The sequence below is a fragment of the Mustela putorius genome, unplaced genomic scaffold (assembly GCF_011764305.1).
Source record: "Mustela putorius furo isolate JIRA1106 unplaced genomic scaffold, ASM1176430v1.1 tig00000585_pilon_pilon_pilon, whole genome shotgun sequence".
Classification (NCBI taxonomy): Eukaryota; Metazoa; Chordata; class Mammalia; order Carnivora; family Mustelidae; genus Mustela; species Mustela putorius.
In genome coordinates, this window is record NW_025421424.1 from 514,746 (window position 1) to 538,732 (window position 23,987).

At 47.5% G+C, this 23,987-nt stretch overlaps 2 protein-coding genes across 2 annotated transcripts; one reads left to right on the plus strand and one right to left on the minus strand.

Annotated features, from left to right (window-relative positions):
* Positions 1–8,730: 8,730 nt before the first annotated feature.
* On the minus strand, positions 8,731–21,652 carry POLR3GL (RNA polymerase III subunit GL). Its single transcript, XM_004779657.3, has 9 exons — positions 21,519–21,652; positions 18,321–18,485; positions 12,012–12,179; positions 11,368–11,497; positions 10,466–10,534; positions 10,064–10,120; positions 9,762–9,835; positions 9,517–9,630; positions 8,731–9,213 (listed from the first exon to the last, which is right to left on the minus strand). The coding sequence occupies exons 3-9, from the start codon at positions 12,135–12,137 to the stop codon at positions 9,127–9,129; spliced, it is 657 nt and encodes a 218-aa protein (XP_004779714.1). The 5' UTR covers positions 12,138–12,179; positions 18,321–18,485; positions 21,519–21,652; the 3' UTR covers positions 8,731–9,126.
* ANKRD34A (ankyrin repeat domain 34A) lies at positions 20,336–23,748 on the plus strand. Its single transcript, XM_013049519.2, has 3 exons — positions 20,336–20,679; positions 21,217–21,930; positions 22,003–23,748. The coding sequence occupies exons 2-3, from the start codon at positions 21,333–21,335 to the stop codon at positions 22,905–22,907; spliced, it is 1,503 nt and encodes a 500-aa protein (XP_012904973.1). The 5' UTR covers positions 20,336–20,679; positions 21,217–21,332; the 3' UTR covers positions 22,908–23,748.
* The last annotated feature ends 239 nt before the right edge of the window (positions 23,749–23,987 follow it).

Genomic DNA, 23,987 nt, shown 5'->3' on the forward strand with positions numbered 1-23,987 from the left:
ACAAGTCCCCCTCTAATTGAAATGATTTTTATTATTCTGAAAGGGGTGATGAGGATGAGCAACCCTGAGACTTTGAAAGTTAATGCACTTTCTGGTTTCTGGCTTATTTAAACTTTTGCAGACAGTTAATCCAGGCCCTTAACTGGGGATTTGGGGGTTGGCTTTTCTGTAGACTTCCACGTGGTAATTCCGAATCTCAGACTCCTGGAAGTTCATAAAATCAGTGTGAATTGAGGAGCAAGTTTAGATTGAAAAGATTGTTTCCCACTTCAGTCTTTGTTATCTGTCTTTCAATCTTAAGAGCTCTCCTCTCTTGGCTCTTAGTTTTTCCTTCCCAAGGTGTCTGGCTCTAGCTTCCTGTTGTCCTGGTGACTCTCTCCTTTAAGACTACCTCTACTGCCTCCTTTTCTTACCTGTATGAAGAGAGTTTGGTGGCTCCTCCTCTCTTCGCTGAATTTGACCAGGAAACTAGGTCAAAGTTGATGGAAAGTTTTTTGTGCAGCTTGTTTTCCAGGGACTGGAGGGGTGGAGCAAGGAGCAGAGCAGGCCAGAGGGCAAGAGGGAGAGACGGAGAGAAAGCCTGCCTGTTGGAGTAAATGGCTGGCTAATGGGGCAAGATAGAAGAGGATAGCAGGGAGAGGGTAGATAAGTTACACCTAAGTTCTGCTAGAGATCTGATTCTTTAGCAGCCACAATATATGCATCTCCTCTTGTTACCGAAATGCCTCAAATTCAGCACTGTCCAATAGAAGTTTCTGTGATGATAGAAATGTTTGCTACGTTCACTAAATCAAGTAGCCATTAGCCACTGGCAATTGAGCTCTGAAACGTGGTGGTGAGCTAAATTTTTATTTTTGTTTAATTAATTTAAATTTAATTAGCTCTGTGTGTGACTAGTATTAAATGACAATACTGAACAGTGTAGCAAAATATGAGAAGGAAGGAAGCTATTCACTCAGAGGAAACTCATCCTTCCCTAGACCACCAAAGGCTCCACTTAACTTCCTTTTGCCTTTTACACACAACTTCTACCTTACCTTAGGACATTTGCTGTATATAGGCTCCTTTAAGTGCACTTCCTTGGGTACTGGCCTACTTGTTTCTCCACCTAACTGGGTAGATTTGGGGCCAACCTTTCCTGTGCTCTTCTCACATGCTTTTTATTTTTTTATTTTTTTAAAAGATTTTATTTATTTATTTGACAGACAGAGATCACAAGTAGGCAGAGAGGCAGGCAGAGAGAGAGAGGAGGAAGCAGGCTCCCCAAGGAGCAGAGAGCCCGATGTGGGGCTCGATCCCAGGACCCCAGGATCATGACCTGAGCCGAAGGCAGAGGCTTTAACCCACTGAGTCACCCAGGCGCCCCCTCACATGCTTTTTAAAGAGCCCAAACCTACATGTACAGCCATTAGAGGAGGTCCAGTTCTTAGTATCATTTATTCATTAGGTCCAATCTGGTATACAAAGATCTGCGAGAAGAGAGCAAGAAAATAATTTAAAGGGAGAAAAGAACTAGAAAAAGTAAAATTAACAAAAAAGTGCAGGTACTTCCACAAACCAGGGTCCTTGGCTACCTTGATACCTCTGAGCAGACTGAAAACACAAGGGTGTGATTTGGGTCAAGCCCCTGGGAGGGAAAGCGTGGAAAGATCTGTCTGAACACCTGGTCAACAAAAACAATCACGCAGGATTGCAAAAGGTACAGAGTGGGGTGAAGGAGTATCCTTTGCCCAGTTCCCTCAACAACCTATAGACCACCCTCCCTAGCATTTTCCTTGGACTATCTACGTCTAGGTGATGGAATACGTAAGGGAGACAATGAAAATATTTTATTGATCCTCCAATGGCTGGAACCCCTGTCCCAAGCACCCTGACCTCAGTGGTTCTGGACTAGAAGAGCAGACATTTTTGTCCCATTCTCTATTCTTACTCTCATTCACTTCCATTTCCTAAGTTGAAAACCAGCCTGCAGAGGGGCTGCAGACCCAGGACTGTAGGTCCTGGCCCAACAGGTGAGTCTACAGCCTAGAAAAAGTGCAGAGATTAGCCTTCCTATACCATTTAGGAGAAATAATACAGTGTGGATTCAAACTATCTGAACCCCAATCCTAATTCCACCATTTAACAAGCCGTTCAAGCTTGGACAACTTGTTTAAGATTTCTGGAGCTACCGTTTGATATCTGTGAAATGGGGGACAAGAATAATACCTACCTCAGAAGACTGTTGACAGGATTTTAAAAATAAATGTGAAGTGTTAGAACAATGGCAAACAAGCACTTGTTATCTAAAATAAAGAGGAGACATATCTTCCACCACCCTGATTAGTTCAGTTCCAGGCATGTCTCCAAAATGGTCCCTCCTTTGTGACTGAGCAGAAGTAAGCCCTTCTCTCTTTGCTCCTCTTGATTCCCTTCCTGTGTTAAGGGAACAAAACAGTCTGAGAAGAGGTCCATGTATGGCCGCGGACTCAGCCTGGAGTTAATCGTGGTAGGGGAGAGGTTGGAACTCCCATCTTCGGACCAGGACAGGCCCTCTGAACACTGCCAGCATTGCACAGTATAGCTCAGGAAGTCCTAGAGTTTTCACTCTCATAATTCCAGAGTGCCTCACAGGCCTCTGGATTAACCCCATCACTTTCTGGAAATTAATTGAGCTTTCTTAACTTCTCAGTAGACAAGTTCAGGAGAAAGCTTCCCACCATTTAAAGTCATAAACTGGGGAACAGAGAGTGCGGGGCAAACAATGGGACCTGATGAAGAACTCTCAGACTCCTTATTTGAATGTAATGCCTCTCCTTCGATTTTCTTTCCTGAGCTGGACTACACTGAGTGGCACAAACCCAGTGGAGGTGAGCCCTCTGTTGAGGTCCAGTTTAGCCTATTTCATCTATTTCTGTCCCGTCTTGACCTTTCCCTTGGCTTGACCCTGCTGTATTCTTTCCTGGGCCCGTTGTTCCGTAAGGAGAAAATAATGAACCGGCTCTGAAGGCTGGGATTTTTCTGACTCCCAGTTGATTGGTCATCTCCAAGCAATGGGAGTGATAGGAGGAGGAGGAGGCAGAAAGAACATGGGTCCTGGATTGTGGCTCTCATGTGCCTTGAGTGCTAGGATGTCAAGCAAGGTCCATTCTCATTCTTTCTTGGTGTGATGGAGCTGCTAATTAGCTCTCTAAGTCAATCAAAGGGTCAGTAAACGGCTTCTTGGAAAAGTCCTGGCAGGGACATTTTTAACTTTCTGGACAGATGGAGAGAGGAAGGATTTCAGTTGTTGAGAGGGGAGGTGGAGGTCAGGGGCATGAGAATTATGTTTCGCTTATACGGTTCTATGGCTAAAGACCCTCCTTCTCCACTTCACATATCTAAATTCTGACTTCCTCCTTCATCTACCCAGATTCACAGTGAATCCTGCTTTTGTCTCCTGTTCTCCCATTTCACTCCATTTCTAGTTTTTCATGCCTGTCTTACCTTCTCACTCTAAGGAGACCTCACTTTCTATTCAAGACCCCAAGATATTTTTAGCTCCATATCTCGGTAGATCAAGGAAAGGGTGGTAGGATTGTGGCCAAAGCCTGCTTTGCTTTTCTTGGAGAAAGAAGCCCATCAGTGGTACCCAGAGGCTTCTCTTCAGTCCTAGCTCTTCAAGCTATCCTGTAGGAGTGCTCCAAATTTACTTGCAACCTCATGCACCTCACTGCCCTCAACTTTTGGGAATAGAATTTGAGATCTTGAAAGCTCAGATGAGTCTCATACAGCTTTGGAAAGTTGAAGAAATATTAGTTGAGATCAGGGCCTGCAAACCAGGGGGCCATTGGTGGAATGAGCTTGCAGATGTTTAGAAACCAGTACAGTTTCTTCCTAAAAATTTGAATGGCTGGTAAAGATTAAAAAATCAGATTTCGGGCGCCTGGGTGGCTCAGTGGGTTAAGCCGCTGCCTTCGGCTCAGGTCATGATCTCAGGGTCCTGGGATCGAGTCCCGCATCGGGCTCTCTGCTCAGCGGGGAGCCTGCTTCCTCCTCTCTCTCTCTGCCTGCCTCTCTGCCTACTTGTGATCTCTCTCTCTCTCTGTCAAATAAATAAATAAATAAATCTTAAAAAAAAAAAATCAGATTTCACTAAAAGCTACTGTTCTGGCTCCTCTTAAAAAGCAATTATATTTGGTAACAAGCAGCCCACATTCCTTCATGGCGTCCACCCGCGAGAGCTGAAGGGACCAGGCAGGCTCTCATTTGCTAGCTTCCACCACTACTTGTTATATCACACTCCCCAGCTTCACCCCTGTATGCCTGCCTGACTCCTGTCTGGTGTTTAGGTTTGTCTTAAGTTGTTTCCTAGAAGGAGAGCTTCTCAAATATTTCCTCTGAGGGACCCCTAAGATTAGGGAGAAGGAACCATTTTCCCTTGGGGCTTCTGGAACACTCCAAAGTCACCTGTCAGAAGCCAAAAATGCTGTTGAAGTACCTATTTTATGTTTAAAAAGGGCAAATTTCGATTTATACCACACAGTACATTTGTGTGGTGTAGCATAAAAATAATTTTATCTTCCTCCACCAGATCCTAAAAGTTAAATTGAAACACTGGAAGATATACTGTCTGCAACTCCAAATATTCCTCACTACATCACCCATAAATAACCCCAGTTAGGCACCACAGTGCTAAAGACACAAGGCAAAGAGAGACATGGAAAAAAAGACACGGAGAGAGCATCAACAAGAGGAAAAGAATATGAAAGACAATAAGAATGAGTGAGTGATAAGCTCTTTCTGGCCCTAAATCATACCTCCTGACCTGGCCCAAGCCAGCTCCTGGGAAATTTGTAGACATCCCTGATATCTCTGGACAGGTGTTGGAATGGTGGCTCAGGGTGAAAAGCAAGTCTCAAAACAGGATCCAGGCCAAGTAAGGGAGAGGTGAGGGGCTAACAGCAGCCAAGTATGGTCAGACGGGAAAGATTGTCTAGGGGCCAGGAGAGAGGCTTGGAGACAGGAAGGAGAGGGCTGAGAAAAGGGCTGGTCAGCATTTGCCCTTTCTCCCACCAAGCCCATCTTTGTTTCATTTCCTCTTACTTCCCCTGCCTCAGAAAAATGAAGTGAAAGAGTTGCCTTGACCTCCTTATATGAGGGAATCTTCTTTCCAGAATGGCTACATCTTCCGCCATACAAGAGCAGGAGATGAGTACCAGGGTTCCTTTCCCTGTCCAAATGGGATTTCATCTCTTCTCTCCCCAAGATAGGAAATACCCCAGATCTGTGTTCCTGACTTGGGTGAGTTTATTACCCCCACCCTCTTTGGTAAGGCAAAGACAGGTGTAACTAATCTCCCTCCTATTCCAGTACTTTCAATTCTGCCCTGAATACAACAAAGAATGTCAAAGACAGGAATTGGATATTTCCCATTGACCATTGTGTACCAAGAGAAATGGAATCACAGGATGGGGAAGATTCAGGGAGAGGCAGGGGTCCAAGTTTTGGGAAGTCCATCTCACAGCTGAGGACCCAGGGAGGAGGAGGGGTTAAGAATGGGGAACAGTCTCAGACCCAAAGGTTGTGGCGACATAGCCTTTCCCTGTGTTAGTCAGGTCTGGGCCTGAGGAATCCTTGGACCCTAAAAAGGTCTTAAAAGTCTTGGTCCTTAGCCTCTCAGGTCCTGCAGTTAGGGCTGTGTCCCATTAGGGTGTGTGTATGTGGTGGGGGGGGACTTCCCTTCCCTTTAGGATGCAAAACAGCAAATTAAGTTGTTGGAGATAAAGCAAAGGGCTTTCTGAGGTGATGCTAGAACTTTTTATTTTCAGTTTTCTGATCCCAAATGACCTTGAGGAGATAGTGAGGCTCAGTAGGGGAAAGGTCAATGGAGAAGGGGCACTGCTGGTCTGGCTAGGTTAGCTAACCGAGCTATTCTTGTCTAGCTCACGTCTCTTCCCTGTCCTCTGGCCAGACATAGTATGTCTGGGGAGATGAAGAAGCCCTGCCCCACCAGCCCCTTCCTCAGTCAGAAATTTCTCCACACTGCTTGATGTGAGTCCTGACCTGCAGATTGTGACCTTGACCTGTGATGCAGGGGTTGTCATCTCCCTCAATAGTTGATAGAATTGCTGATCCTCCTGTTACCTACCAGAGCTGAGGCAGTTTCTTGGAAAGGACTGGCTGCATGCCTGAGGTATCTTTAGCTTGCCCAGACTGAAAATAGGTGGGGAAATCCAGGGGATGGAATGAGATCAGGAAAAGCTGGACACGTCCTAACCTTTGTTCTCAAAACCATTTAGACTCTTGCAGGTGGATCAATGTCAGCCTGAAGTGTTCTTAGTGGATCGCTAATCCAAATTCTGTCTCATTTGAGGCTTGCAGCCTTGTCATGATTTTTCCAAGGGCACAAGGCTGTGGGGTGGTGAAATTCCATAATCCGTAACTCCATAAACATCAGACCATAACTAGTGCTTTGCTCGGTGGAGACGGCAGACCTTCCTTTTGGATTAGTTCTTAACCAGCCCATGCCTACAGGCCACCCTTCCTTCCTTTCAAAGTTTACGTAGCAATAAAAATGAATTGGAAATAATTGCTTTTTCCTCACTAAGCCATGGGCGCCCTATCCACCTGATCGCTGACCTTCCAATTTTCTTGGGTCTCCAATCTTCTAAGTAACATGTTGCATCCAGGTTTTCCATTCAGCTGTCCCTCAAACCACTGGAGTCCCTGTGTAGTTTGCAGACCCCACTCTCAAGCTTCCTGCCCAACGTGGGAGGGCACTAGGATGGAACAGAAGAGCAGGGAAGGGTAGGATTCTTGCCAGAGAACCCACCCTGCCTGAGGCCACCATGGGCCTGGCTGTGGGCATGGGAGCGATCTGTTCAACATAAGCAGGCAGGTAGCAAAGGGCTGAGCAAGCACATTGTGGGTCCTCTCTAAATGTCTGCAGATGGATCCTCAACCTCTAACTTCTCAGCTGGTCCTCCAGAGAAATAAACAGTCGTGACTAGTTACTAGACCTTAGGCTTCAGCCTGCATGATGGAACCTATGGAAAGTAGGGGAGAGGTCAATGGAAACAGTCTAACTCTGCCTGGAACAGTTCTGGAATCTGGGGAAGCTGCTAGATCTCGTGTCTCTGGCTTTGTTGAGCAAGGTCACCTGCCAGGAGTGGCAGGACGCCAGATAGGAAAGAATCCAAGAATGGTCTGATCTTTCTGACGCTTTGTTTTTGAGGCAGTGCCACCAAACCCAAGTGATCACTCTAACCTTTGCCCTCCTTTCTCCCATTTCATGGGAAAAGATGTACATATATATAGTGGTTGGGGGAGGAATGTGTCCCGGTCCTCCTCTACTCAGTTTTGTGGAGAATCTTCTTTGCTCCTACTCTTTTAAGGTCCTAGGCTGGCATTAGGTGGGATCTGGGGGGATGGCTATGCCCCCAACATAGACACAGATACAGTTAATCAGGTTAGGACTGGTATATGTGTGAGAGGGGGACAGGAGGCAAAAGATTTTTCAGTGTCTTTCACATTTGTTTCTTGCTGATTTCTCCAGAGCGGCAATTACAGGCTTAAGTGTGACCATGGGAAACCCCAGTGACAGGTCCCGGGGCCCCTCCCCCACCATTCTATTCACCTAACACCTTGGAGAGCTAGAAAAGGAAACATATCACGACAAATTGCTCAATAACTCTGGAATGGTGCTCTTTCGATTCCTGCTTCTTTCTCTGTTCTCTTGGCTGCCTCTACCTTAATACCTATTACCACAGACAAACCAGTCTCTATGCCTGAAGATGGCTGGATAATTTCTTGAAGGTTCTCTTCCGTCCCCTCTTTATAACTTTCAAATGTTTAGTAGGGTCGCTATGACAGCATGCCAGCTATCTGTGCCTGCCTCCTTATTCAGTCCCTATTCTGGACACGCAGCTCGCTCGTGACCGTTGCATGGCAAGTGGCTGAAGCCAATCAGCTCATGGAGGGCTACATCGGAAGCCAATCAGGGCCTAGAGAAGTGACCTCACCCCAGGGAGAGCTGTGTGGGCGAGAAAGCATCTCTCGGAGCTGTGAGTGTCCCTAAGTCACTCCCCTCCTCCCCACCCTCTTTACTTCCTGTAAAGCAATACCGCCTACCCCCTCTACTCCAAGAAGGGAGTAAGAAAGGCTAACTAAATTCCACAAAGGGAGAATCAAAAGAGAAACTGCAACTCAGCCACAAAGCAGCTTCTGGAAGTGGAGAATGGGGGTTCCCTTTGCACAGACCTAGCTTTCTATGTGGGGTTCCCAGGGGCCTGGAAGAGGGTGTACAATGAGGAAGAATCAGCACCTCCTCCCCACTCCCTCCCTGCACCTGGCTTTCTTGACTCTCTCTCGCAAAAATAGCTGTAATCTTTCTTTGTAAACAAGGCTAAGATCAAGGTCAAGTGTGGGAAAGAGAGGGCCCATGTCCCTGTGAACACATGTGAAAAGAGACAATCCCCAGGCGTCCCATGGTCCAAGGACCAGAGGCTCAGACGCCAGCTTCAGGGAATGGGCTGGTCTCTACTACTCTCTCTGCGCAGCCTCCTCGATGACTTCCTGACTGTTTCCTGGCAGGGCTTGATTGGGAGTATGTGTCCCACCAAGGGAGTGGGAGGTGAGGGGTAAAGGACAGGAAGGCTGTGACCCCCAGTGTGTCACGGTGGGCTCTGATGTGTCAGGAAAGAATGGCCCAGCTAGGCACTCCCTTCTTTCCTCCAGGCCTCTCCCACCAGGCCTCACCCTCCACAGAGAGACGGATGAAAACATTTTATTTAAAAATATAAAGCTGGTCTTATTCCTCCTAATTGCACACATTCCCAGTTATCTTTCACTATAAGAAAGTGGGTGGGGACATACGTTCAGCTGTCTCAGCTCCAATGACGCCAGTGTTTCTTTGACAATTAAGCCATTGGTCCTTTGCCCTTTGCCCAAGCTATCAGAGGTGATACACGGAAGGCAGGAGGGGAAGGGTACAAAAGAGAGCTAGCTGTCAGCATTGTCCATTCCTATCCCCAGGGCCAAACAGTTCATCTGGGCTCTCAGCAAATGATCTGCCTGTCCACAAAACCAAATAATAGGGACAGTTATTCTCTGTATCTTAAATCAAAAAAAGATCCAAAGGCCCAGGGTGCTGTTCAGGCTCCTTTTTCAGTATATAGCCTCATCCATATTGTCATCACTGTCACCCCCAAAGTCCTCTCCATTGTCAAAATATGACATGATGTAATCAGTTTCCTGAAACAGAACAAATAGAAATCCAAGTCAGGCTTGCTTTCAGCCTTTTCCTTCCTCCCGGTGTGTCAGGCCCTTCTCCTCCCCTCCCCAGGAAACTATCCCAGGCCTGGGAAGTCCCTTCTGGCTGCAGTTTGCTCTTGAGAAGACCCTAGGGACACATGAAGTGGAGGGCACAATCCTCTGGGACACATCTCCTTTGGCTCTCCAACCCTCTAGAGAGAACATCGCTGGTGGATGGAGTCGAGACCCCCACAGCTGATGAGGAAGACAGGGGGACTGAGGGTGGAAGGAGAGCCCCTTCACCTCTTCATGTTCTTCTTCATCATACTCCTCTTCTTCTTCCTCTTCCTTCTCTTCTTCTTCTTCTTTCTCCTCATCTTCCTCTGAAGTCACTTCTTCCTCCTTTTTCTCCAGGGTCTTATGTGGAGATGAGCAGAAGGAGAAACTCAGACTCCGCTCAGAGAAGAGAAAGAAAGAAGCACACAGAGGCCAAAGGACAGGCAATGAGTCCGGGGTCCAGGTGGTCTCTATGCACATTTCCCCCTTACCTCTAGTTTCTGTATTGTTTCTTCCTTATCTTCTGTGTTCTTAGGGGGCCTCTTGGGGATTAGGATGGTGGTCCCTGGTCAAGGAATCAAAAGGTGAACCAACAGAGAGCAAACTTCCTTATTAGCTTTCTACCACACCCTCTCCCAGAGATGATGTCACTCTGCTGCCCTCATGTGGCCACCATGGCATCCAGCTACAATAGTGGGTAGAGTGGGTTGGAACTGGGAGGGCAGGCAAGACCACCAACTGCCTCGGGGCCCTCCAGCTGGTGAAGGAAATTGCTTTTCCCAGATACACTCACGTTCCTTTTGTAGCTTCCGCACTCGGATCTTTAGCTCCCGGGGTAAACGTCGCCAATCTGGGAACAGTGGGAATGTAAATGTCAATAAGACCCTGCCTGGGGTCTCCTATGAATAACTGGTTTTAAAAGGAGAGGTAAGAGACAGAATAATGGTGAGGAAGGAAGGGATTAGTTGGGTCATAGTTACTTAGAACAAAACTGTGTCTTGGAAACCTCCAGAAAGCGGGGCTATTTAATAGGTTTCCACGTAGAGTCAGAGAGTGGTTTTGGAACACATCTTGGGCTCCAGTTTGTAAATACTGAATAGAGTGGGGGGTGGACAGAGAAAGGTGGACAGGTTGGTGGCTTGTGGCACCTTGAGGATTTAAAAAAGGGCAGTAAATGAACGGGCCCACCACCTACCAGGGTTCCAGTCGATGGCATTGTCAATCGGCCCTGACATCTGGTATTTATCTGAGTAACGCTCCACATCTGAGGGGTCAGAGGCCAAGGGTCAAAGTTTTATCCTTTCAGAGCCCTAGAACAGGGTTGTTCCTGAGGGCCCAGCCCACTTGATGCTCAGGCATTGTCTGTTCCTTCACCCCAAACCCAGAACCTGGGGGCGGGTCAGCTTCCATGAGGACCTTCAACATTCTTCTACCTTGTCCCTTGGTCACCCCAAATTGTAATACATCTCCCTTAACCCAAAAGCACAGCCATGTTGAGAGGTATGGAAAGGAAGGGATACTAAAGAGCAAGAGATCAGGGTTTCAGTCTTCTCTGGACTCTTTGTGGAGTTAATGGGGCTACCAGGCAAGTCTTTCATCCCTCTGAGCTTCAGCTTCTAAGGCTTCAGCTGGAAAGCACTGTTTATCAGTAACCTCAAACATTGCACTTCCACACCAGCTGGTAAATATCCACTATCCCAAGCCTCCCAAGTGACTCCCCTTCTTTGGTCCCTCCTGGTCTCCCTGATCTCTCCAGAATCCTGCTAACCTTAGGAGGGCTTCTCACACACCCAGCATCAGCCTCCTTTCTGATTGTTTGATGCCTGTAATATCCAACCTGTCAACCATGTTGATATATTCCCTTCATACCTATGAAATGAGCACTGTGATGCTTAATCTCCTACTGTTGTGAGACTGTCGTGAGACTCAGAACAAACCATGGATAAATTTCAAATACAGGGGTAATTTTTATGATCTCTCCAGCTAAATAGTCAGCTTTCGGTGGCTCTTCTGGCCTCTCTGGCCCCCCAGTGGTGCTGTGTACAGGGCACTACTCATGAAAGGCATTCAGAACATGATGGTAGCATTCCAACTGACCTCTTTTGGGGACAGCTGGCCGGATGAAGTAGGGGAGCTGCCTCATGGCCCCTCGTAGCTCCTGCTTCAGTGCCAGGACATACTCCCCTTCCTCTCCTGCAGGCAGAGGTACTGGGCGGAACTCCAAGGGCTAAGGAAGCAGGGGCAGTGGTCAGTTCAGGGAAAAAACAAAACAAACACTAGGGGCGCCTGGGTGGCTCAGTGGGTTAAGCTCAGGTCATGATCTCAGGGTCCTGGGATCGAGTCCCGCATCGGGGCTCTCTGCTCAGCAGGGAGCCTGCTTCCTCCTCTCTCTCTCTGCCTGCCTCTCTGCCTACTTGTGATCTCCCTCTGTCAAATAAATAAATAAAATCTTTAAAAAAAAAAAAAAAACAAACACTAGAGTACAAACCTAGAATGGTCTTTCCCCCCAATTCAATCCAATGCTCCCACTGACCAGAAGTCCAGAGAAAAATGGGGGGAACGACACAGCATTTTGAGAGCTGAGGAGTTGGGGGTGTAAGAAACTACTTTGCCTGGAAAACATCCCATGTGAGTTGAAAGCATAGAAACAGGAAGGGGCAAGCTGAGTTTTATGCTGGCCCATGAGGAATCCAGGCTCATATACAGTCAGCCAGGGGCACACAAGGGGAGAAGATACTCACGGGGAAAAGTGGAGAAGGCTGAAGGGTGGATGGGGGCAGAGCATCCCCCTTCCCAATGCCCACAGCCTCCATGTTGAAGGTCAGCTGGCCCCGGCCACGACCCCGGCCCCCACCCCGACTGGCCATGGTGGAGGGGGCCTGGGTATTCAGTGATCCAGTGAGAAAAACCTGATAAAAACAAAAACAAAATGAAAAGTATAGTAGAATCATGGGAAGCCAGAGAGGTATAAGACACTCAATATTTTCCCCTTAGGACCCAAATAGCCAGTGTAATTCAACATATTTTGATGGGGTAGGCTGCACTGTACCAGGCAGGATATTTTTGGAAGTACAGACATGGATGAGACATGGTCCTACAGGATAGATAATTGCAATATAGTGTAACTGTAGGACAAATGGGAAAGTGGGGGTGCCTGATGACTCAGTAGGTTAAGCGTCCGACTCGATTTCGGCTCAGGTCATGAACTCACGGTCATGATCTCAGGGTCATGAGCTGGAGCCCTGCATTGGATCCTTGCTCTGTGGGGAGTCTGTTTGGATTCCCTCTCTCCCTCTGCACCTCCCCTTACTCTCTCTCTCTTTCTCAAGTAAAAATTAAAAAGGGGGTAAGTGATTAGACCCTTGGCTACCGAACTCTGCTTCTTGTTATCGATTTTGAGGGGCCAGTGAGAAGCAGATAGGTTAGAAGGTAAAGTTACCAAATGAAGATGAAATTTGCAAGAAATGATATTCCAGTGACAAAGAGCACACCTAGCACCCAGATCTTGGTTTCCAATACCATTTTCCAGCAAAAGGAACATCTTTTTAGAAAAATGGCTGATTCTAGGGCTGGGGCAGAAAATACATAAGGGAGCAGGGAGCATCTTCTAGTGCCAGAAAGCAAAGAAGTACTCAAAACAACAACACACATACATACATGTGGGGCTATTTCAAAAGGGCCTAAGAGTCAACCAAAAGAGCTCCCAATGGCCAAAGCTGGAAGAATTTGAGCAGTAAAATAAAGCAGTATTAGCTTATAACCCCAAAGTATAAAACAAATATCCATGAGTCTACACTGATATAAATAAGTAAGTTAATACATGGAGGAGAAAATACAAAATTCTCATGTAGAATTCTGAATAAATTATGTAAACTCTACCCTGAAGAGGGGAGTATAACCTTCCACTCCCTAAGTGTAGACTATATATAGGGAATTTTGTCTAATTCAGCTTAGGAAATGGGAGAGTAATTCTATAGTGGAGAACGTGGACAAACACTACTTTAGTCTGTTGACCAAGTCAACATCAACAATATTAAATTATGTTGCTAGTAAGGGTATATACCCTTAATAAGATGGGAGAAGGGAGAAATCTAGAAAGAATGGGTTGGTGAAATGAGGCTTGATGAATCACAAGGTCTCAAATTTGGGAGAGCTCTCAGAAATCATGTATTCATTCATTTAACAAATAATTACTGAGCATTTACTATATGCCAGACACAGTGCTAGACAACAGGGATCATAGTGAATCCTCTACTCTAGACATGTATACTTCCTGTGTATGTCACGTAGAAAGAAACCTAAACCATTGGTTAGAGTGTCCTTTCCCTTGAAAGGGCCTGAAGACATGCTCTCATGATATGATAGACCATATTTAGTAAATTGCTTTTTTTTTTTTTTTAGTAAATTGTTATATAGTTTCTATTTACCCATCTTTAGTAAGAGGATTGCTTATCTTACTTCACAAGTTATTCCCTTTTGGGGTATTTGTTCTTCAATTAATATCCAACAAATACTCTAAACAAGAAATACGCGGCTCAACAAAATGCCCTAGTTGGTGAAAAAAAAAAAGATTTAGAAATACGAATAAGGGGGCACCTGGGTGGCTCAGTGGGTTAAGCCGCTGCCTTCGGCTCAGGTCATGATCTCAGGGTCTGGGATCGAGCCCCACACGGGGCTCTCTGCTCAGCGGGGAGCCTGCTTCCTCCTCTCTCTCTCCTGCCTCTCTGCCTACTTGTGATCTCTGTCTGTCAAATAAATAAATAAAAATAAATAAAATCTTAAAAAAAAAGAAATATGAATAAGGTTATCTATTTTGTCAAACGCGCATATACATTTTTTATATATACATATACATTTATGCTTTTAAAAAAAGTTGTTCTTGAAGGATACACATTGAAAATTAATATTGGCTAATCTGAGGTGATGGGATTTGTGGGGCTTTTTTTGGGGGGGTTACGTATATTTTAAAGTTTGTTTTCTATACTGAATATTGTTTTTTAATTTTTAATTTAATTTTTTTTTAAAGATTTTATTTATTTATTTGACAGAGATCACAAGCAGGCAGAGAGGCAGGCAGAGAGAGAGAGGGGGAAGCAGGCTCCCTGCTAAGCAGAGAGAGGGATACAGGGCTCCATTCCAGGACCCTGAGATCATGACACCAGCCGAAGGCAGAGGCTTAACCCACTGAGCCACCCAGGCACCCCTGAATATTGCTTTTTTAATAAGAGAAATAATTTAGAAATATAGCAACAGAATAGTAGATGAGATTAATAATAAGTAGCAGGAAGGAGAGGGTGGAAAATGTGTGTCTGAGGAATTTGGAAAGTTTTAGGCTCAGCAAAAAACGTGAGGAAAAATGGCTGTCAGTCAATAGATTAAACTGTGAACTGACTGAAAGAGCATATTAAGGGGCACCTGGGTGGCTCAGTTAGTTAAGTGGCTGCCTTCAGGATCAAGCCCCATATGGTGCTCCTTGCTCAACAGGAAGCCTACTTTTCCCTCTCCCTCTGCCTGGTTGCCTGCCACTCTCCCTGCTTGTGCTCTCTATCTCTCACTCTCTCTCTCTCTATGTCAAATAAATACATAAAATCTTTAAAAAAAAAGAGAGAGAGAGAGAGAGAGCATATTAGGGGGGAAAGAATGTCTCATAAACACTAGAGAAGGAGAACGAATTTGTGAGCATGTCTTCAGGCCCTTTCAAGGGAAAGGACACTCTAACCAATGGTTTAGGTTTCTTTCCACCTGACATACACAGTTCTAGCAGTGGGGATGGGAGCTGGTTTGATGCAAAGCAGTAAGGAGTCAAGAAAAGTCTGTGAGCTTTGAGGTTAGACAAATCGAACTCCATTTCCAGATACTAACCAAGTGACCTCCAAGGATATGGTGTAAAAGGAAGACAATATTTTTACTTAACTGAGGCAATATACTAGTGATTGGAAAACTACAAACTGCCCATCTCTACCAAACTCAGGTCAGGAAGGTACGGTGTGTCTCTTCTATTTAAGATTGTGATTGAGTCTAACTTCTTGGGGATATTAAGGTTCTTCTATGATCTGGACCCAAACTGCTTTTCCTTACTGTCAACCCTCCCTAGAGGTCATCCTTGTACTCTCCTTCTCCCAAACAACTCATATACATGGTACTCACTGTAGTAACTGTATTCTGGTAGAAATTATTAAGAAGCAGGTTTCAACAAAACATACAGAAAACTCACTACATCAAATTCCAGAAAGGCAGTACATGTAGTGGTTAAGAACAGGGATTTGAATTCCAGTTCTGTTATTTCCAGCTGCACAACCTCCAGCAATGAATTTAATATCTCTAAACCTGTTTCCTCACCTACAAATGGGAATAATAATAATAATAATAATACCATCTTAATTCAGTCAACAAATATTCACTGAGTGCTTGCTATATGCCAGGCACTATTCCAAGTGCTAGGGATATAGCAGTGAGCAAAACAAACAAAAACTGCTGTGCCCGAAGACTTGAAATGGAGCTTACATTCTCGTAGAGTTACCAATAACAAATATTTATTTTCCACCCGAGACTGAGTGGAATGCCGAATGGGGTAGATGTGAACAGAGAAAAGAAGAGATCCAGAGACTGAGGCCTAGAGCACTCTAATATTTAGGATTTGCTATATTTATCATAAATATGACAAGGAGTTAACCCTTACTATATGAACTCATGGAAATCCAAATGAAAAAAAATCATACCAATAGGATAAATGTGCAAAGGACATGAATAGGTAATTGACAGAAGAATGATTAATAAAACCACTCTTCAAATTTACAAAGACATAATAGATAATCGGGCTGCCAGTTTTTTTGACATGGACCTTCTTATAACTGACTGGAAGGATTTTGTTTATACACAGTCTGTCAGGGGAGCAACTTGCAACAATTTGGTCATTTGAATCGACAGCCTCTTAAATGTTCATATCCTTAATCCAATAACCCTACTTAAAACATCTGTGCAAAGAAATCATCATATATATAATCAGATTTGTAAATACAAGGATGGTCATTATAGAGCTATCCATGGGAGCAAAACTTCTGAAATAACCTAAATGGCCCAATGAACAACGAATGGTCAAAAAAAAGCAAATATCCATTTTAGACTATTATATAGAAAGAAAAATGACTTCAAGTAATATTTAAAAGGAAAAAAATGTTCACAGTATAAAGTGGAGGGAAAGATGATATAAAATTGTATTTGTTGTATAGCCTGATTTATGTAACATACACACACACGTATATACATATATATGTATGCAGAAAAGAAATTGAAAGGATAAGTATTAAAGTAATAATAATGGTTATCACTAGATCATGGCCATTAAATAATAAGCATTTTGACTTATACCTTTATGTGTTTCCAAGTTTTCTAGAATAATAGGCATTTTGATTTACACCTTAATGTATTCCCACAATTTTCTAGAATAAATGTTTATTACTTCTTTAATCAGAAACCATAAGGGATGGTTTTCTTTATTTTTAAGAATGCTACTGGAGGGCACCTGGGTGGCTCAGTGGGTTAAGCCACTGCCTTCAGCTCAGGTCATGATCTCAGGGTCCTGGGATCGAGTCCCGCATCGGGCTCTCTGCTCAGCAGGGAACCTGCTTCCTCCTCTCTCTCTCTCTGCCTGCCTCTCTGCCTACTTGTAATCTCTCTCTGTCAAATAAATAAATAAAATCTTAAAAAAAAAATTAAAAAAAAATGCTACTGGAATTCAAATCCATGTTCTTAATCAGGATAGGTCCCTCTCTTTTGCAACGAGAGTGAGGAATGCATTTTGTTGAGCTATATATTTGTCTAGCATATTTGTTGGATATTAACTGAGGAACAAATATCCAAAAATGGAATGACCTGCAAAGTGAGAGAGGGAGTCCTCTTTAAAACAGAAGCTGGAGGGCGCCTGAATGGCTCAGTGGGTTAAGCCGCTGCCTTCAGCTCAGGTCATGATCTGGGATCGAGTCCCGCATCGGGCTCTCTGCTCAGCAGAGAGCCTGCTTCCCTCTCTCTCTGCCTGCCTCTCCATCTACTTATGATTTCTCTCTGTCAAATAAATAAATAAAATATTAAAAAAAAACAGAAGCTGGATAACAATTTACTAAATACAGTTTATCAGATGAAGGATGCACATCTAAAGTAGAGAATTCACTATGATCCCCATTGTCTAGCATATGTCTGGCATATAGTAGGTGCTCAATAAATATCTGTTGAACGAATGAATGAATACATGATTTCTGAGAGCTCTTCCAAACTTGAGACCTTGTGATTCATCAAGTCTCCCCTTACTGTCCCATTCCTCCTAGCTTTCTCCCTTCTCTTGACTGTGGGAGCAATTATATTACAAGCCACTAATTTAAGATATCTTAATTAGATATTGTGTATGTTTTGTGTTTTATTACTTGTTCCCCAATTACGTTAGGAGTTTAAATTCTGCCTTCCCAATCCATTCGATTCAATTAACCTTTATTGGGCACTTCCTATTAGTACAAGAACCTGCTTACAAAACCTTATGTTCTCAGAACAGAAACATTAGAGAGCCCACTAAGGGCTCTAACGGAGATATGCATAAAACACTATCGTCAGACTGGGGAACGGTTAATTCTTTAGGGGAGGGGGAGTTAGAAGGAGAAGAAGAAAAATGTAGTCCAGGAAAGCTACAGGTAGGAGGTAATATTTCAACTAAGTCCTGATAGATAACAGGAGTTTGTCAGATTCTTAGACAAGGGAATAACAGGAATAGATTCCAGGGAAACTGATGCCACAGCAAACAGTCAGAGATACGAGTGAGCATTCCTCACTTTGTGCTTTAATCTCTCTCCTCTATGAACGAAAGAAAAACTGCAGTTTTCTGGTATATAATCAGTCCAGCAATGGGAGCCCAGGAGAGAAAGGGAAAGAAGAGTAGGAAACTAGAGGGGGCTAGATCCAACAGGCTGCGGGAAAGCGTTGTCTATTTCGCAGCTTGGCCCTGGTGAACTAGTTCGGGAGATGTGGGACAGAACCAGGTCAGGGCCACCCGGGCCGAGCCTTACCTGCTGCCCCTCCCCCACGCGGAGCCCTCGTCGCAGCCAACTTGAAATTTGCTGGTCTTCCTCTAGCTGGTGGCGCTGTAGGTCCGCCTCTCAGAGCTCCCCATTGGTGAGTTCTCCCGGCCAATCTAGGAGAAGACGAGGAGGGAGATCCGCCCACTTGAAGGCCTAGGAGACGTAGGGAGGGGGAGAGTTCAACCTGAACCCGGGTTTGGGAAGCAGGCGGCGGCGCGAAGGAAGATGGGGTTGCAAAATCAACCAGGGGTCGGTTTTTTCCGACCTCATCTCAGATGGGGGATCTGCTGGGTAGCGAGAGTCCGCAGACGGAACCTGACACTTAGATCTCACCGAGAGACTCTGTTGAGGAAGCCTCCACAGAAAAATGAAACGGTTGTTCGTTAGGATCAGTCTTTTTGTGACTCGGGCTTCACAGCCTGGCCCCTCCATTACTCCAATCTTCCCTCTAATCCTACACGGCTTCCCTCCAGCACCACCAATGACTACTTCTTTTCTATTTTTCCCCTCTTTGTGGGTTGCTGCCATGTCTATGAGAAGATGGGAGGAAAGTTTGGGGAAGGAAGGATTAGGAATCAGAGAACCAGAGTTGTGGCAGGACAGGAGCCCAGTGTTTCCTGCATTTTCGCTTGCCTTTCAGTTCTTCCTAGCCCTTGGTGAAGGGGGGCACGGTGGTGAGGGTGGATGGGGGATGGTGGTGGAGAGGAATCCTACTTTCATACACACACACACACACACACACACACCCCACAAAAACAACCCCAGAAATGGGAAGAGAGAATAATTCAGAGTGGTGATAAAACTTAGGAGTCAGTCAAGACTGTCCTACATGTCTGAGAAAATGGCCCTGGAAGTGAAGCCTCTGGACTTGGAAGGCTATAGGTGTAGTGGCAAGTGCCCAGTCTTTGGAAAAGGACAGAAACAAAGCTGTGAGGCTTTGGAGAACTTGCTTAACTTTAGTAAGTCTCAGTTTCTTCATCTATAACAAGAGATAACAAGGAGATTCCTATCTTACAGCATTGTTCTGAGGATTTGAAATAACGTATGTGAAGTACTTAGCATATAGCTGGTGTCCAACAAATGTAGCTGGTGCAAATGGGTAGCTTCCTTGCAATATTTCTCCCCCTCCTTCTCCAGAAACACTATTTTTAGTATCTTTTGTCTGGTGGCTTCCAGTCTGAATTATATCAGGTGAGTTTTCCAAATCCTTGGGATTTTTTCCTCATCTTCCACTTCCCCTCATGCCTTCCAGCTGGACACAAACTCCTTCCTAAAATATGCAGATGGAAGCATGGTAACCATGGAGACAGGGCAGGTGGCAAGGAGAGGCAGAGACAGGCAGCCGAGAGACCGATAACGATTGCGACAGATAGGCAGAGAGAAGACTTAAGGAGCGATTGGACAGAGACCCTCAACCAACATGGAAAAATAATGAGTCTAAGCAAGACGGAGTGTAAAGAGATGCAATGAGAAAGGGATGTGTTACAAGGTTCGCGCTTCTCTCTGCCCCTTTTCTCTCTCCCTCTCCCCCTCCAAGAATATGGGGAGGAAGGCATCTGGGAATGCTCCCTGGTGTAGCTAAAAATGACCCAGTATATCCACTCTCCTCATACTTATCTGAGGTCTGTACAAGGGATCTGAGGTTCAAGTTTACGTGTGCTGTGTGTTCCGTTTGGGCGGAGGTGGAGTGAGAATGTACCGCTGTGCCTGGCTCCAGTTCTCCCTGACATGTAAACTACAAGAAGGCAGCCAGATCTCTTGCTTCTCTCTGCGCAGTATGGACTCTGGCTGTGGATCTCAATCGCCTTTCTCCGCCTCTGCACAGTGTGCCATGTGCTCTGACCTGTGGCAGGTCAGAGCCGGCGCATAGGAGCGCATAAATACACCTATCGCGGAGAATGGGACTCTGCTCAGCGAAGAATTGGGATGGTCCCAGTCTGAGTCGCGGAGGAGTCTCCTAGAAACATTTAGGTTTGTTGGGGCTGAGGGGAGGTCGGCTGAGCAAGAGAAGTCAGGATTGGAGCCTCTAGGGTTTGGGGCTTTATGTGTGCATGGGTGGGGGAACGGTTTGGTGCCCAACGCCCCCACCCGCAGAGACTAGGCTATAAATAGCAAGGCAGAGCTCCGCCCCCCCCCCCAGCTTCTCTCCTCCCGAGCCGGCGCCTTGCCCGGGGCGCACCGGGAGGAGGGACCAGGATTCGGTGCCCGGGCGCAGATACTGACACCAAGGGAATCCGAGTGCCCCTCCCCACGCCATGTGGGCCCCTGGGAACCCAGCTCCGCCACCCAGGCTGCCCCATGGCCCTGGCCTCAGTCCTGGCCCGGCGGAGATCCTGCGGAAATTCAGGTATCTATTTGGGCGCACAGCCTGGGAGGGAAAGAGCAAGGAGTGATGGGGAACATAGCAGGGGCAAAAGAAACCCCCCAATTCTCCCCCACCCGTTTTAGGTCCCAAACGCAAGCTGCTTCCCTCCCCCCATTCAATTTTTGGGGCTGTGGCAACCTAAAAGAGGTTAGGAATGGGAATTATGTGTGTGAATGTATGGGTGCATGTGTGTGGGTGGGTGGCGTTCAGCATCCTAGAAAGGGGTATTCCAAGTGCGGATAAGAAAAGGGGGATGCTGGAAAGGTCTGATAAGCCGTGGGGTGAGGGTGGGGTTGCGGTATCCTTGCGCGTGCACGTACGCATTTGCACGCGCGCTCGTCCTTCAATGCGGGTGCACCTTCCCACCTTCTCAGGCATGCGCTGGGGGGCCGGGGCGGCTCAAAGGCATGAGTTAGAGGAAGTAATAGTGCCGTGGAGATCTCCCCACGCCGTTTCCTTCCACCGGTGCCTCAGTTTCCTTGCCTGAATCCGTCAATAAGATCTCTCTCTTTCTTGCAGGGATTGACTTCGCCACTGAGCCCTCAGGCCTCCGCCAGCCACCACCCCCACGCCCCTAGACATCCTCGGCGGGCCCCAGTCCCGGCTCCATTGGTGCTCTCGCCCCTGCCGCAGCTATGCTGCACACCGAGGGCCACGCTCTTCTTCGGGCCGTGGGTCAGGGTAAGCTACGCTTGGCCCGTTTGCTTCTGGAGGGAGGCGCCTACGTGAATGAGGGTGATGCCCAGGGGGAGACTGCACTAATGGCGGCCTGTCGGGCCCGTTACGACGACCCCCAGAACAAGGCGCGCATGGTTCGCTACCTCCTGGAGCAAGGTGCGGACCCCAACATCGCAGACCGCCTGGGGCGCACCGCGCTGATGCACGCTTGCGCCGGGGGTGGGGGCGCCGCCGTGGCCTCGCTGCTCCTTGCCCACGGTGCAGACCCCTCTGTGCGAGATCACGCGGGCGCCTCGGCGCTTGTTCACGCCCTGGACCGTGGGGACCGCGAGACTCTTGCCACGCTGCTGGACGCCTGTAAGGCCAAGGGCACCGAGGTCATCATCATCACCACCGACACCTCGCCCTCGGGAACCAAGAAGACACGGCAGTATCTCAATTCCCCACCGTCCCCGGGGGTGGAGGACCCTGCTCCCGCTCCTCCTAGCCCCGGGGTCTGCACGTCGCCTTCCGAAATCCAACTGCAGACTGCAGGAGGAGGAGGAGGAGGGGGAGGTGGAGGAGAAGGAGGAGGAGGAGGAGGAGGAGGAGGAGGAGGAGGAGGAGGAGGAGGAGGAGGAGGAGGAGGACGGGGGTTGCTATCCCCTCGCGCTCAGGAAGAAGAGGAGAAGCGGGACGTATTCGAATTCCCTCTTCCTAAGCCCCCTGATGACTCCTCCCCTTCTGAGCCGCTCCCCAAGCCACCCCGTCACCCTCCAAAACCACTCAAAAGGCTCAACTCCGAGCCCTGGGGCCTAGTGGCCCCTCCTCAACCAGTCCCACCCGCGGAAGGGAGGCCGGGGATCGAGCGCCTGACTGCGGAATTCAACGGCCTGACCCTGACCGGTCGACCCCGTCTTTCCAGGCGTCACAGCACTGAAGGTCCGGAGGATCCGCCCCCGTGGGCGGAGAAAGTGACGGGTGGGGGTCCTCTCTCTCGCCGAAACACTGCGCCAGAAGCTCAGGAGTCTGGTCCGCCGTCAGGGCTGAGGCAGAAACTGAGCCGCATGGAGTCGGTGGAGCTCGATACCCCCGGAAGTATTTGCCCCGACTCGCCGGAGTGCAGCCGCTTGTCCCTGGAGCGCCGCCGATACAGCGCCTCCCCGCTGACCCTCCCTCCAGCCGGCTCGGCTCCCTCCCCGCGCCAGTCCCAGGAGAGTCTGCCCGGGGCTGTATCTCCGCTGAGCGGACGGAGGCGGAGTCCCGGGCTGCTGGAGCGGAGGGGCTCGGGGACGTTGCTCCTGGACCACATCGCGCAAACGCGGCCTGGTTTCCTGCCTCCGCTCAACGTCAGCCCCCACCCTCCCATCCCCGATATTCGCCCCCAGCCCGGAGGTCGGGCGCCTTCGCTGCCCGCCCCTCCCCAGGCGGGGGCGCCAGGCTCTCCTAGGACCAAACGCAAGTTGGTGAGGCGCCACTCAATGCAGACTGAGCAGATCCGCCTGCTAGGGGGCTTCCAGAGTCTAGGCGGGCCAGGGGAGCCAGGGCGCTGAGATGAGTGAGAGGAACCAAGGAGGGTAGGGATCAGGACCTTGATGGGACAGGTGGGAGAACCAACTCACACACACACCACGGACATAGGGGTCTTTTGCATGTGCTGTTGGGCACGGTGCACGCACACATGAGTAAAAAAAGTGTCCACAAGCACAGTACTCTTATTCGCAGTGAAGGGTAAGTACTCTCTTTACTGGGCATAGACACATGCATTCATGTCCTGGTCACTTCACATGCATATGGGAATACTTGTGTACCCAGCCATAGAAATGGCACACACAGGGCCACTTGTGCTAGGGCCCCAAGTGGGTCCCAAAGTCACTTGCATTCGTTCAGAAGCAGTAAGAAAACCCTACTTACGGTTAGTCTCCAATCTCTTTGCCCTTTTGCAGAGGCAATTCCCTGCTTTCCATGTTAAGCCCTGCAACAGCCCGTTCATGACTTTGCACACTCTACCCTCTTCCTGGATATCCCATCCCGTTGTGTAGGTCTTGCTTCTCTCTCCAGGCCTGGCTCCTTGTTCACATCCTGCTTCCAGCCCTAACCACTTTTCAGGATATCTTCTTCACCCTCCTTGGGATTTTCCTGCAGCAATCCTCAGCCTCAGTTCTGCTGCTGCCCTTCCGGCTCTCAGCTTTACTTCTCAACTTCCTGCTTTTTATTCTCACCTTGTTCCCCCAACCAACACAGCAGGTTGTCTCATTTTCCCAAGGAGTGGGTCATGGGCTCTATGCTGCTCTTCTGTCTGAGCTTATGAACACCCCCACAGGTAGAAGTGGGGAGTAACCCTAAATCACTCCTCTCTCCACTTGACATATCAAATAAATGTGTTCAGAAGTCTTTGGTTTGTCACTTCTGCCTGAGGGTTTGGGGAATGAGGAATGGGGAGGGAGGGTGATGCTAACTACAGCTCTAATGATCTAGGGGATACTTAGAGGTTCCATCCACTTCCTTGCAGGAGACCAACTGACCAACTGTGGTTGCAGAAGAAAAGACAAGTGTCCTGTGTCCTGAAGGTTTTAAGGCATTTGACAGGCTTTCAGTTCAATCAGTCTCCCCTATGTCTATCCTTAAATTCT